The sequence below is a fragment of the Lonchura striata genome, chromosome 9 (genome assembly GCF_046129695.1).
Source record: "Lonchura striata isolate bLonStr1 chromosome 9, bLonStr1.mat, whole genome shotgun sequence".
Lineage (NCBI taxonomy): Eukaryota > Metazoa > Chordata > Aves > Passeriformes > Estrildidae > Lonchura > Lonchura striata.
Window position 1 is genome coordinate 5,445,256 of NC_134611.1, and position 15,356 is coordinate 5,460,611.

The 15,356-nt window shown below is 49.0% G+C and overlaps 1 protein-coding gene across 2 annotated transcripts in view; it reads right to left on the reverse strand.

Moving 5' to 3' along the window:
* PDE4B (phosphodiesterase 4B) overlaps nucleotides 1-15,356 on the reverse strand; it is a 190,375-nt gene that overhangs the window by 136,669 nt on the left and 38,350 nt on the right. The window contains exon 1 of one of the 2 annotated variants that reach the window (XM_021535580.3): nucleotides 11,242-11,515. The exons of the other annotated variant lie outside the window; for it this stretch is intronic. Within the exon in view, the coding sequence (XP_021391255.1) occupies nucleotides 11,242-11,477 (236 nt within the window). The 5' untranslated portion in view covers nucleotides 11,478-11,515. Of the gene's footprint in view, nucleotides 1-11,241; nucleotides 11,516-15,356 lie in introns of those variants that run through there. 2 annotated transcript variants of the gene reach the window in all.

Sequence of the window (15,356 nt, forward strand, 5' to 3'; positions counted from 1 at the left end):
ATTGCTGCTGCCACTGTCCCCAAACTGCTGCTGCCACTGTCCCCAAATTGCTGCCACTGTCCCCAAATTGCTGCTGCCACTGTCCCCAAATTGCTGCTGCCACTGTCCCCAGATTGCTGCTGCCACTGTCCCCAAATTGCTGCTGCCACTGTCCCCAAATTGCTGCTGCCACTGTCCCCAGATTGCTGCTGCCACTGTCCCCAAATTGCTGCTGCCACTGTCCCCAAATTGCTGCTGCCACTGTCCCCAAATTGCTGCTTCCCCAGGAATCGCTTCCCACGCGGAACGGGCGTCAACCAGCCTCGGGTGTTGGTTGCACAGGGAACGTTTGCTCTGAAGCATTGAAATAATTCAAATTTCTTGCCCTTTGCCTTCGTTAAGAGAAATCAGAAATAAGCCAAGACCTGGTTTAGGAGAGCAATTTATCCTGAACAACTGGAAAATGCCATTTTTAACAATAAAATACAGTGGGAAGTACGAAATAAATATAAAACCCAATCAACAGACAACGAAATGCTTTAGATTTGAATCTCCAGCTTGTCCTCTCCAGTTACCCCCAGTTCACACCAGTTTTGACTGTCCAGTCACTGGTTTTGTAAATTTAACTCATCAATTCCATCTCCTTGAGATTTGTGGATATTTCCCTCGTGTTGCCACACACAAAACTCTAAACGAGCATTTAAAACATCAACCTCAAATATTTCTGAGTTTGATTCCATCCTCACTATTTACACCATTAATAAAGCAACTCTAATTATTGTGCTTGATTATTTCCTGCTCTTTAAAATCCCAAAACCAGGAATGTTGGAAAAGACCTCTAAGATCAAGTCCCACCATTGTTATTCCTCTCCCACCTCCCAGCTCTGAAGCAAATTCTGGTTTTCCATTTAACTGCGCCTTTGAGATTTAAATAATAAGTGAAAATAAGTTAATTAACAACAAAATTAATAAAAAGACTGGTCTGAAATGTGAGTGTGAATGGTACTTGAGTGTGAATGATGTCCAGTGACAGAAGGGATGGGGATGAGTGATCCAGATGGGGATCAACAGGAATTCTCTGACAAATCCAATTGTCAGCCCAGCCCACGAGGAGAATTCCTCATTTTTCCATCTGTTATTACACAATAGATCCACGAGCTTAATTCACAATATTTTTTCAAGTTTTGCTTTGTGATTAACGTCGACTGAAGTCCTTTCAGGGAATTTTAGCTGATCTGAGCCCACCTCAAGCCCAGCTGGAGGCGATTCCCTGTCAAAGGTTTTTAGTGGGAAAACCGAGCTCCCAACAATAGAAACAAACCCCACAAAAGGACCTCTCAGGAGGGATTTCCACCCCACAGAGCCCTGATGTTTTCTCCTTAACCCTCCTTGGAGACCTGCTTCTTGTTGCCAAGGAATGCCAGTGGTGTGGGCTCCCCATGGAATTGTTCAAGGACAGGCTGGATGAGCACCCTGGGGAGTGTCCCTGCCCATGGAATGAGCCTGAAGGTCCCTCCCAACCCAAACCGTTCCAGGATTCTGTCACTCACAGAATTCCAACCCCCCGAAATCCCAATCCAAAGGTTCAAGGCTACTTCCCAAAGCTCCCCAGGCATTCCAAGCACGGCTGAGGATTATTCCCATTTCTCTCACCCCAGGCTGAACAACTGAGGCACTTCCAAGGTGCTACGACAGCTTTTTTTCCCTGTAAAACAACAACTGACAAGGCCAAGCCAAACAGGGACAATCGGCCCCGGGATGCAGACGGCAAAGCCGGAGCTGCTTCCTGGGAAAGGCTGCAAAAATAGCAAAAGCTGACATTTCAGCATTTCAGGATTTTTCTCCTTCCTTCTGGAGGCAGCTTGGAAGCGCAGCAGAGCAGATTTCCACCAACCTCTGCTAAAAAACCACAGGCTGAAGTCTGGCTGATTGGGGAAGGTGTTGTTGTTGGAGGCAGGGTGGGAGAAGGGAACCTTGTGTTTATAGGGAAGAAAAAGCTGGAAAAAAACGGCAGCAGCTGAGTCTGGATCCCCAGACTGGATCTTGGACTCCAGGGAAACCCTTCCAGCTGGGGTTTGTGCAGAGTGGGGGCTGCTCACCACCCCAGCTCTCATTCCATGGGCATCTTCTCCACCTCATCCCATCCTGTCCCTCCTGTTCCTTCTCTGCCATATCCCAAGGGGATCACCTGGATCTCAGTACCAACAGAAACCTCCTGAGCCAGCGGGATTGTTCCTCATGGATTCCTCTCAAGATCTCTGCATGTTTGTCTGCCAAATATCACTTACACAACCATGGAGTTGTCTGAGGGTTTTGTGGGTTTTTTTTGTGGTCAGGACATAATTCCTCCTTTGCTCCCAGCTGTCTTTGAGAGGAAAACCAAATCCATAAATGCTGTCCCTGGCCCTGCCTCAGAAATCCATTTGCTGCTTTTATCCACCTCCTGTGGAGCTGAAGGAGGCTCCAGATGAGATCGATATCCAGCGGTACCAAACCCAAATAATTTATGAGTGCGCTGTGACCTCTCCACGAGTCTGTTTACAAAGGGATCTGGGGGTTCAATCCAGCAGGAAACCCCTGGAAAAGGGCAACACTGAGCCCAGGAGCAGCTGGAAGCAGCTCAGTGCGTGGGGGAGATGACAGCAGGGCCGTTTGTGCAGCCCCCCAGAACAGCCAGTCTGACAATCCAGATTTAAAAGGACACATTCCCTAAGGACAGGAGAAAGCTTTGGAAAACAGCCGGATACTCAGCTCCCGCATCATTCATTATAGTGCTCCCAGTTCTATAATTACCAGTTATTTTCAAAACTTCCCTTCCTCAGTCAGCCACTAATGAAAAAGTCAAATTTAAAATGCTGTCCAGCACTCCCATTTCCAATATTCCAGGATAAATTCCCAGGTTCGGGAGATAAGGAAGGATGAGGAACACAAGTTTCTCACGCTGTGAATTTTCCTTATTTTAGGATGTACGAATATTCCAGGATAAATTCCCAGGTTTGGGAGACAAGGAAGGATGAGGAACACAAGTTTCTCACGCTGTGAATTTTCCTTATTTTAGGATGTACGAATATTCCAGGATAAATTCCCAGGTTTGGGAGATAAGGAAGGATGAGGAACACAAGTTTCTCATGCTGTGAATTTTCCTTATTTTAGGATGTACGAATATTCCAGGATAAATTCCCAGGTTTGGGAGATAAGGAAGGATGAGGAACACAAGTTTCTCACGCTGTGAATTTTCCTTATTTTAGGATGTATGAACAGCACCCGACCTGGATTTACTTGCCCTTCTCCCTTTCTCTCTTTGCCTTGTCCCGTGCTCCTTGTCAACCCCATCCCGAAATTCCACTTTTCATAATTGATGTTTTTCCATTTTTTCCATTCTTTCTCCACCTTCCTCAGAAAAAAAACAAAAAACCAAAAAAACCAAAACAAACCACAGAATAAAAGAATCCCTAGATAAGCAAGAGGACTGTTTATCCAAGCAGGATAAAATCACAGGATGCCACAGGAACCCACAGGGATCATCCTGGCCCTGCACAGACAGCCCAGAATTCCAGCCTGGAATCCCTGGGAGCGCTGTCCATATTCCCAAGGTTTCCTGCATTAATAATTCTAATTAATAACACATAATTTGACGGCTGTGATGCTTTAAGGGACAGAAATCTGAAAATACCTTTGAAGCTACAAGGCCTGGATTCCTTAGAATGTTGCTGAGTTCCCTTAAACCTCATTTTTGTGGAATGGGCTCCCAAATCCACCGGGCTCAGCTTCTCCAGCGAGCTCAGGAATAACAGATCCAATAACACAGAAAAGCTAATTTTCTGTTATTGGGAAGGAAGGCAACTTCCACCTAATGAAGTCATCCATCATTCTGCAGTTTTTACCTGCAGGGTTCATTAAAGCTTTTGGAAATGGAGCTGCAGCACAAAACATTGGAAGAATATACAGAAAATCCTAGGGGAAAATAAAAAAATCAATGTGAGCAAAGGAGGCTCAGTGGGATCTTGTGGCTCTCACAGCTCCTGCCAGGAGGGGACAGCCAGGGGGCTGGGCTCTGCTCCTGTCCCTGTTCCTGGGATGTTTAGGTTGGATATCTGCATCATTTTTTCATGGAAAAGGCTGGGATCCATGGGAAAAGGCTGCCCAGGGCAGTGGTGGAGATGGCCTGGAGCAACCTGGGATGGTGCAAGGTGTCCCTGCCCATGGGTTGGTTTTTAAGGTTCCTCTCATCCCAAACCATCGTGGTTTTATGATTCCCTGATCCCTGTGGAACCCCTGAGGTGATGCTGGGCAATCCAAGTGAAACACGGGGATTATTCAGAACCAAAAAAGCTGAAAAACAACAACAACAACAACAAAACAAACAAAAAACCAAAAAACACACACACAAAAAAAAGAAAAAAACAACAACAAAAAAAAAAACCAAAACAAAACGGCAACAACAACAACAAAAAAAACTAACAAAAAAATCAACCAACCAAACAAACAAACAAAAAAAACCCAGAAAAAGGATCAAGGAATGCTGAGATCTGCAGTGAAGCCAACCCACAGTGCCTAAATGATGACAAACCAGGAATGTGTCTGCCAGTCTGTCCTGGCAACCAAGCAGAGCCCGGGAGGAGCCAAGTGTACATCCCAAAACCACAGCCCAGCCGTGGGAAGTGAGCATCCCAAAAACACAGCCTGAACGTGGGGATGCTGCCACCAGGGAAGTTCCACACAGCAACACTTCCAACAAAGCCAAACCCAGCAAAGAAAACCTCCTGGAGAAACCCTTTTGCCACAGAAAATTTCACTTCAATTAAGCCCACGTGTGAGGGTTGGAGGCCAGGGATTCTCCAGGCAGGCCTCAGCCACCACCGATCCTCTGGGAATGTTTATTTGTCAGAGATTTGGGCCCTGCAAACACTAAAAAACTTGCTTAAAGGGATTAAAACTTATTTAAAGGCATTCAAACCTATTTAAAGATATTAAAACTCCAGGAATAATTTCTCTGCGAAGGAATCCACTCCGTTCCTCTCTCCCCTTCCCAGGGAATGGCTGAATCCATCAAACTCCAATTATTAATCCAAGGAATCCGCTGCATTTTGCTGGGATTTTGAACAGCTGGGCACTATTTAACACCATCTTTCCCCCCATATGTGGCTGGAGGATGAAGGAAGTTGCTCCTTTCTGTTTTCCATGGATTCAGCCAGGGCCGGGAGCCAATTTCCCTGGAGAGAGCAGCTGCTGGGATGGCACAGCTGGTTCCGTGCTTGTTGTGTGGGCCTGTTTGTGTCTGCTCCTCACCTCCGTGTCCTTGGCAATCCCTCCTCCGAGTGCTGAGGAATTCTCCTTGGAGATGGAGACAGATGGGAGAACACGCCCAGCTGACAAAAAGTGAGGAACCTTCTGTTTTCCCCCCTCCATCCTTTTCCCTGCTCCCTTCGGTTTGTTTCTCCTGGAACTTTCAGCGGAGAATTGAGCAACACATCCAATCCCAGCCCCAGCCTGGAAGAGGAGCTGCTGGAAGCAGGAGAATCCTCCTGCCTTTTTTTCCCAAAGTGGGAAAAGAAGCTGGAAATCACATCCACAGAGGGTGGGAAACACAAGCACAGCAGCTCGTAAAGCACAGCCAGGGCTCTTCCCCACACCGGGATACGGGAATGAATCCTGCTAAATACGGAGCGCGGCGGGAACGGCTCCGAAGCGCATCCCGAAAAACCCCCAATTCCCGAGGCTGGAAAGACCTCTGGGATCCCCCAGCACCAGTGAGACACCACACCTGTCCCCAAAGCAGGAGTCTGCTCCTCCAGGCTGAATCCAGGAGCGCTGGGGTTTGGGATGCTGGAATGCCAGCGCTGGGCAGGGCCACCCCAGGCAAGCAGGACACGCAGGGGGTGGCACAGGGAGCCACCAGGAGCACCTGAGCTCCTCCAGCAGCACCGAACTCCAGGGAAATTCATGGATTTATCCCGGAATGGGAACCACCAGGAGCACCTGAGCTCCTCCAGCAGCACCGAACTCCAGGGAAATTCATGGATTTATCCCGGAATGGGAACCACCAGGAGCACCTGAGCTCCTCCAGCAGCACCAAACTCCAGGGAAATTCATGGATTTATCCCGGAATGGGAACCACCAGGAGCACCTGAGCTCCTCCAGCAGCACCAAACTCCAGGGAAATTCATGGATTTATCCCGGAATGGGAACCACCAGGAGCACCTGAGCTCCTCCAGCAGCACCAAACTCCAGGGAAATTAATGGATTTATCCCGGAATGGGAACCACCAGGAGCACCTGAGCTCCTCCAGCAGCACCAAACTCCAGGGAAATTCATGGATTTATCCATGAATGGGAACCACCAGGAGCACCTGAGCTCCTCCAGCAGCACCGAACTCCAGGGAAATTCATGGATCTTATCAATTCCACCAGCACTAAACCTCCAGAGAAATTCATGGATCTTATCAATTCCACCAAACCTCCAGAGAAATTCATGGATCTTATCAATTCCACCAGCACCAAACCACTGGAGAAATTCATGGATCTTATCAATTCCACCAAACCTCCAGAGAAATTCATGGACTTATCCTGGAATGGGAGCCACCAGGAGCACCTCAGCTCCTCCACCACCACCAACACCAAACCTCCAGAGAAATTCATGGATCTTATCAATTCCATCAGCACCAAACCTCCAGAGAAATTCAGAGATCTTATCAACTCCAGGGAACCACCAGGAGCACCTCAGCTCCACCACCACCAAACTCCAGAGAAATTCATGGATTTATCCATGAATGGGAGACACCAGAAGCACCTCAGCTCCTCCGGCAGCACCAAACTCCAGGGAAATTCATGGATTTTATAAATTCCACCAGCACCAAACTCCAGAGAAATTCATGAATTTATCCCGGAATGGGAGCCACCAGGAGCACCTCAGCTTCTCCACCAGCACCAAACCTCCAAAGAAATTCATGGATCTTATCAACTCCAGGGAGCCACCAGGAGCACCTGAGCTCCTCCACCACCACAAGCACCAAACATCCAGAGAAACTCATGGATCTTATCAATTCCATCAGCACCAAGCACTGGAGAAATTCATGGATCTTATCAATTCCTGTTCTTCTCAGCAATTCCAAGTAAGCACCCTCCAAAATTCCATCTTTCTGAAGCACCATTCCATAAAAGCCAACACAATCATTTGATCATTTCCATTCGTCTCCGTGGGATTTTGCAGCTTCCAGGAATTCAAGAGTTCCCTTGTTACTCACCAGGTTTGGAAAAACCTCAACTGGATTGTGCCATTTTATTTAACTCCCTGAATTTCTCCAAGGGAGATTGTCGTGCCATGAAAACAAGAGCATGTTTAAAAAAAAAAAAAAGGATGGATTTAAAATAAAATGATTTACCTTTGATATTATATTTTGTAAATCAAATTCCTGGCTGTGTTTTAGCTGCACTTAGGGATAACCAAGAGAAAAAGCAGAGTAAAATTTCCTAAGATTTATTTTCTGTTCTGTATTTTCTTCATCCATGAGGCAACAGGTAATTATTACATAGATGAAGCTAAATGTGAATTAATTTGGGAAAAATCCACAGCAATCTTCATTAAGAAAAGACAATCAACATCATATTGTAGGCATCCCTTCTTTAAAAGCTCAGCAGAGACTGAATAAATACAAATGGAAAAAATTATTTAGGTTGGAGAAATATTCACGGAATTCCAGAATGGTTTGGGTTCAAAGGGATTTTAAATCTCATTCCATTCCCATGGGCAGGGACACCTCCCACTATCCCAGGTTGCTCCAAGCCTGTCCAACCTGGCCTTGAGGAACTATTTATAATTTTGAGGCTAAATCCAGCAAAACGAAGGAATCAAAATCAAGTTAAAAATTGCAGAGTGCACTTGGAGAACACTAAATTTTGGGATCTTCCGAGCCCATTGCTGGCAAGGACCTTGCAATGGGGGTAAAATGGAGGATTTCAAGTGTTTGCTTGGCAAAAATAAGATGGAAGAGGTGTAAAAATCAAAGATATTTTTGAAATGATTCCTCTGGAATCCTCAAGGTATGGATGGGGTGAGGGAAAGCCAACTGTGGGATGTGGGATGGGAATGTGCTGGGATTTGGCTGGCAGGAGAAGGAGCTGAGGAGCAATTCCAGGAGATGCTGGTCCCTCTCCAGTCACTCCAAAGGAAACTCACCACGTCCCAAATTTCCATTTTCACCTGCCTCTTCTCCCCACAAAATTCCCCCAAAATGCACCGAGGGATACGATGGGAACTCCCAAAGGAAGAAGGACATTTGGAATTCCAGGATCTCTGAGGCAGAACTGCCAGATGCAAGACAGGAACGAGCCTGGAGGAGGAAAATCCCAAAGCAGAGGCTTTGACAGAGGTTTTGTGCTGCTCTTTTATGGGAATGAGGCATGTGGGGATGGGATCCAGGGTTTGGATGAGGCTGACACAGGTCTGGGGTCACTGTGGTGACATGTGGATCGTGGCCAGTGGGAACGGCCTTTCCCTGAGGAAAAGAATCATTTGGATCATGGAAACACTTGAATCATGGCCTTATTCTAAAAAAAAAACTTCAACATTTGCTTTTCTTTCTTTTTTTTTTTTTTCTGGTCAAGATCTGTCTGGATACAGGAGCAGCCTGTGGTTACACAGATTCCAGCAGCACCAGCAGGAGGAGGGAACTGCCATGGATTGTCAGAAAAGCCTGGAAAAGGTCATTACTTCAAAGGGCAAGAGGAATGAGGGAAGGCAGAAAACTGGAAACAAGAGAAAGGAGCAGAAGATTCCTCCAACAATGGCATCGACGTGGTGACAATGCTGATTTACCCCCCTCAGAGTGAGGAAGTTCCCTGGTTAGGAGGCTGGAGAAGTTAGAGATTCCATAAAATCCAACGTGGATGAATCCCTGGCTTGGCACTGCCCATTTATTCCCGAGGTAATTCCCTCCCTTATTTCCCAGCTCCACAAAGGGCACCTTCCGTAAGTGGCATTTGGCTGGGCACGGGTGAGGCTGCTCCGTGCCCTGCATCCCAATCCCAAAATTCCCCAGCACATCCAGGGGCTCAGCTGGACCCCAGAGCCCACATGGAATCCCCTCCAGACACTCCAAGGAAATGCTGGAGCACAGGGAAATACTGAAAACTCATTTAAATATTTAAATTACATTTAAGCTGGGTTTGCTGTGCGGTTTGTGTCGAGGGTGTGCTCACACTCAAACATTCCTAGAAGCTTTTAACACTGATTTTCTTAATTTCTACATTTATTTCTTTCTTCTCTAAGCTTAAAACTGTTCCAAATCACCTAAGAACTGAGCTGAAAAACTTCCCTTTTTTTCCATTACAAGTTGATCCAATGCTTCATCTCCAAACGAAATATTTGAATTCTTTTTATACCAAACACCACAGAGGCTCAGTCTGGTCCTATTCTGCTCCCTAATTCCCAGCTGGAGCATCTTTGCCTCATTTCCTGGGATGGGCTGCTGGGATCAGATGAGCTCCGTGACAGATGTTCCAGGGAATTAATGTGAATAACCCCAAACACCAGTGACTCCAAGCAATTAAAATCCCCAAGATCACTCTGGAGCTGCTCCAGCTCATAACTAGCTCGAGGTTGTTATTACTGCTCGGATTTAAATAAAAAACAAACCAAAACCAACCAACAAACAAACCAAAAAAAAAGAGCAGGAAATCTGCAGGATTTCAGAATTCTAAAGGAATGGGAAAGTAATGTATATATGGCTGTGTGAGGATTAAAAAATGCACATTACTCAAAGTTTTCTGGTTCAATTCCCGCATTCAACCGGTGCATATTTTGGGATTTAAAAGGTTGATCCTGCAAGAGGAAATTTAGGAAATGGACCAGTGAGATCCTGACAGATTTTCCTGGATTTTATTTTATCTTTTGATGGCTGTTTATGGTTTAAGCAGGGTAAGTGACCCTCAGAGGCAGCCCCAATCAGCTGTAATGGCACCCAAATCCACTGTTTGGGGTTTGAGATTTTTAGGGAGGGAAAAGAAGACTCTCAGCCAGGATTGCCTCAGAAAAAAAGGTGGAAAGGAGGGAGATTTGTAGCCAGCAAAAAGTGTCTCCAAGGCTTTTCCAGGATTTAGCTGCGAGAGTGCCCTGCTCCAACCACCCTGAGCTGAAAGAGTGAAGGAAAAAAACCTCCTGGAGGCTCTGGGATGAGTTCTGGGCTCTGAGATGAGTTCTGAGATGAATTCACAGGTCCTGAGATGAATCCATGGGCTCAGAAATGAGTCCTGGAATCAGTTCACGGGGCCTGAAATGAATTGATGGGCTCTGGAATGAATTCCTGGGCTCTGGAATGAATTCATGGGTCCTGAAATGAATTCACAGGTCCTGAAACTACCATATAGCCTCTGAAAAGAATTCCTGGGTTCTGAAATGTGTTCCAAGATGAATTCACGGGCTCTGAGATGAATTTCTGAGTTCTGGAATGAATTCATGGGCTCTGAGATGGATTTCTGAGTTCTGGAATGAATTCACGGGCTCTGAGATGGATTTCTGAGTTCTGAAATGAATTCATGGGCTCTGAGATTAATTTCTGAGTTCTGGAATGAATTCACGGGCTCTGAGATGGATTTCTGAGTTCTGAAATGAATTCATGGGCTCTGAGATTAATTTCTGAGTTCTGGAATGAATTCACGGGCTCTGAGATGGATTTCTGAGTTCTGGAATGAATTCACGGGCTCTGAGATGGATTTCTGAGTTCTGAAATGAAATCACGGGCTCTGAGACGAATTGCTGGGCTCTGTCATGAATTCATGGGCTCTGAGATGAATTTCTGAGTTCTGAAATGAATTCACGGGCTCTGAGATGAATTTCTGAGTTCTGGAATGAATTCACGGGCTCTGAGATGAATTTCTGAGTTCTGAAATGAATTCACGGGCTCTGAGATGGATTTCTGAGTTCTGAAATGAATTCACGGGCTCTGAGACAAATTGCTGGGCTCTGTCATGAATTCGTGAGCTCTGAGATGATTCCATCGGTTCTGAAACGAACCAGCGGGGCCAGGAAATAAATGCAGCAGTGACGAAAGGAATGGCTGGCTCTGCAGCGCAGCCCGGGCTCTCCCGCCTGGGAAAGTTGCCTTTGTTCCCGGGAAGAACGGGCCGATTCCCGGCGGAGAGCGGCGGCACACCGAGCGCCGAGGCCCCGCACGGAGCATCCCCCGCCCGCTCCTCTCCCCGCTCCAAACCCTTTAAAACGCTTTAAAAGCTGCCTTAAACCCACCCGAAAGCCGGCCGAGCTTACCATGTGTGCGCCACCGTGAAGCGACGGCGCTGGCGGATGCTTTTATTCACCAGCAACTTTCTGAAAAAGCAGGGAGAGTTCCTGGGCGAGCTGCGGGGAGAAATCTTGGGCGACGTGGGTCGGTTCCCGGGCAGCTTGGGCAGCTCCAGCTCCAGGTGCATCTGCTCCTTGAAAGTCCTGATGGAAACCTCGGCCTCGGGAGCGGCGAGCTCCCGGGAAGGATCCCTGGCTGTCATCGCTGCGGCGCCGGGCGAGCTGCGAGCGCTCAGCGGCGGCCGCGCATCCCCCGGGCAGCGGCACCGGCACCGGCACCGGCACCGGCACCGGCACCGGCACCGGCAGCGGGAGGAGCCGGCAGCGCCGCCACAAAGCCCCGCTTCTTCCTGGGAAGGTGCTCCCGGTGTGGTTGTGGCCGCTCATGAAAAATTCATCAGCCTCTAGCTCCAGCATCCCGCCCTCCCCCGAGCGGGAGTAGCGGCGGGTTCTGGGATTTCGGATTCAGCTCAGGGAATCGCGCACTGCTCCAGCATCCCGCCCTCCCTGACAGGAACAGCGCTGGGGTTTCAGGATTCAGATTCAGGAATCGCTCAGTGCTCCAGCATCCCGCCCTCCCTGAGAGGAACAGCACTGGGATTTCAGGATTCAGATTCAGGAATCACTCATTGCCCCAGTATCCCACCCTGCCCGGGAGGAACAGCACTGGGGTTTCAGGATTCAGATTCAGGAATATCTCATTGCTCCAGCATCGCGCCCTCCCTGACAGGAACAGCGCTGGGGTTTCAGGATTCAGATTCAGGAATCGCTCACTGCTCCAACATCCCGCCCTCCCTGAGCAGAACAGCGCTGGGATTTCAGGGATCAGCTCAGGGAATATCTCACTGCTCCAGCATCCCGCCCTCCCCGAGCAGAACAGCGCCGGGGTTTCAGGATTCAGTTCAGGAATCGCTCAGTGCTCCAGCATCCCGCCCTCCCTGACAGGAACAGCGCTGGGATTTCAGGATTCAGATTCAGGAATATCTCAGTGTTCCAGCATCCCGCCCTCCCCGAGCAGAACAGCGCCGGGGTTTCAGGATTCAGTTCAGGAATCGCTCATTGCTCATCCCGCCCTGGCCGGGAGGAACAGCGCTGGGGTTTCAGGATTCAATTCAGGAATATCTCAGTGCTCCAGCATCCCACCCTCCCCAAGCAGAACAGCGCTGGGATTTCAGGATTCAATTCAGGAATCACTCACTGCTCCAGCATCCCGCCCTCCCTGAGAGGAACAGCGCTGGGATTTCAGGGATCAGCTCAGGGAATATCTCAGTGCTCCAGCATCCCGCCCTCCCTGACAGGAACAGCGCTGGGATTTCAGGATTCAGATTCAGGAATATCTCAGTGCTCCAGCATCCCGCCCTCCCCGAGCAGAACAGCGCTGGGATTTCAGGATTCAGATTCAGGAATCACTCATTGCCCCAGTATCCCACCCTGCCCGGGAGGAACAGCGCTGGGATTTCAGGGATCAGCTCAGGGAATATCTCAGTGCTCCAGTATCCCGCCCTCCCCAAGCAGAACAGCGCTGGGATTTCAGGATTCAGTTCAGGAATCGCTCATTGCTCATCCCGCCCTGGCCGGGAGGAACAGCGCTGGGATTTCAGGATTCAGTTCAGGAATCGCTCATTGCTCATCCCGCCCTGGCCGGGAGGAACAGCGCCGGGGGTCCAGGTCCAGCCCCGGGCAGGGCGCTGCCGGGCCCGCTCTCATTCCATTCTCATTGCCTCGGGGTTATTTTGGCAGCCGGACTCGGTCCTGCCCTGCGGGGAGCGTGGGACACCCCGGGAGATGTTAGGGACCAACACGCCGATGCTGCTCCCCGGCTGCGGCGGGGATGGGAGAGCGCTAGGAGCGAAGAAAGCCGAAAGGGAACAAAAACAAAGGCCAGGATGTCGGTTCTGCAGGAACAAAGCACGCAGGAATTCCCGCGAGCCGTGGAAAGGCTCCATCGCCCCGGGATGCAGAGCCAAAGGGTCAAACCTCTGCCAAATCAAAGGATGGGGGAGCTGGCAGCTCCCTGCCAAGATAATTCCAGTCATTTTTAGAGTCTATGTATTTAAAACAGAAAAAAAAAAAAACAAAAAAACAGGGATTTTATCTCTGGATATAAACATCATGAAAGCAAGTTCTACTTTGCCATGGATAAAAATCAACATCCAGGTAAAGAAGTTAAAGACAAGGAGTGTAAGAGCACAATAAATCCCTGAGGGAGGGGCACTTTCCAAACGGATCAAAATAAGGTGAGCAAAAATGCAAATCCAAGAAATGTTTTTAAATGAGGAGGAGACAGGGAGAGCGCGTGAGGGAAGTGCTCTGGTTGCACCAGGCAGGCATCAATTGCACAGCAAATCCCTGTCCATTCCAGTGGGTTTTCCATCAAATATCCCAAAACTCTTGCCAGGAACACCAGCGTGCCTTCCTGAGCTCCCAGCAAAGCCTCATCATAGGAACTTCCTCAGGGAGGAGTTCCCAGACATCCCACCCAGCCTGCCCTGTGCCCTGTTCCCAGTTACTAAAAACCCAAATAAACCAAAATATCTGCCCGAGGCTCGCTAAAGGCACTGGAACTGCAGAGAGATTTAATCCTGAGAGCTTCACAATGGGAATATTGGATGATTTAGGAATTCTGACGTGGTAGGCTGGGATCTCTTACTCCACTGACAGGCAGGGAGAGACAAAGGGGAGCCCGGGAGCTGAAGGGGGAATCAATTCCACACAAATGCTTTGGAGCTGGAATTCCCAACAGAAATAAAATCTGGCATTTAAAACGGAAACACAAATGAAATTCCTAACAGAAATGAAAAATTAAATTCCCAATAGAAATAAACAACGGAATTCCAAACAGAAATAAAAATGAACTTTCTCACTCTAACAGGATATTGAGGGGGTTTGTGAGGATACATCTGGTACTGGAGAGATTTCCATGACTTTTCCTAAAGCTTTTCAAAGGGCAGAACAGAGAAATCCCATTCCAAAAGCAATAAAACTGTTCTCCAAAGCATCCATTGAGGAAGGGTTTCCCATCAATTTGCCATCCATAAATCAATAATGAACTGGCAGCCCCAGAGCCTGGACAGGGTCCTGTGCTGAGAAGGGCAGAGAAATCCCAGAGAACGGAGCTGATGAGGAGGGACAGAGCCTGGGGAGGAAGAAAGGCTGGGAGAGCAGGAGCAGAGGGAACACAAAGTGCCACCCCTTGGAATGCCAGAGCTTCTCCAAGCTCAGCTTGCCTGGAGCACTTTGAAGGCTCATCCTGAGCACCAGGAGATTTTTCCAGCACCTTCCAGCTCCTGGTGGCAATGGATCCACAATTCCCTGACAAAACTCCCTGGGAAAAGTCCCAGCAGAGCTCTCCTGGAGTTCCAGCTCCCACCCCTCAGGCTGCCAGCTCCTGGTGTTCCACACACAGCCAACATCTCCCAGTTCTCCATGGGTTTACAGCTTGGAATGCTGGCCAGACACGCTGCTTCCCTCCAGGCTGAGCCAAGAGGAGGGGAGGAGCAGACACTGGAGCTATCTGGCAGGAAAGCTGGGATCTGAAAGTGCTGGCAGGAATTCCCTGTGTTTGCAGGGAATACAGAGCACCCAGGGCATCAGAATCCTGGGGGGTCGTGGAATCCTGGAATGGTTTGGGTGTGAAGGGAACTTAAACCCCACCCAGTGCCACCCTGTCCTGGCAGGGACACCTCCACTGTCCCAGGCTGGTCCCAGCCCCAGTGTCCAACCTGGCCTGGGACACTGCCAGGGATCCAGGGGCAGCCACAGCTGCTCTGGGAATTCCATCCCAGGGAACAATTCCCAATTCCCAATGTCCCATCCATCCCTGCCTCTGTCAGTGAAGCCATTCCCTGTGTCCTGTCCCTCCCTGCCTTGTCCCCAGCCCCTCTCCAGCTCTCCTGGAGCCCCTCCAGGCCCTGCCAGGGGCTCTGAGCTCTCCCTGGATCCTTCTCCTCTCCAGGGGAACATTCCCAGGGGCTCTGAGCTCTCCTGGATCCTTCTCCTCTCCAGGGGAACATTCCCAGGGGCTCTGAGCTCTCCCTGGATCCTTCTCCTCTCCAGGGGAACATTCCCAGGGGCTCTGAGCT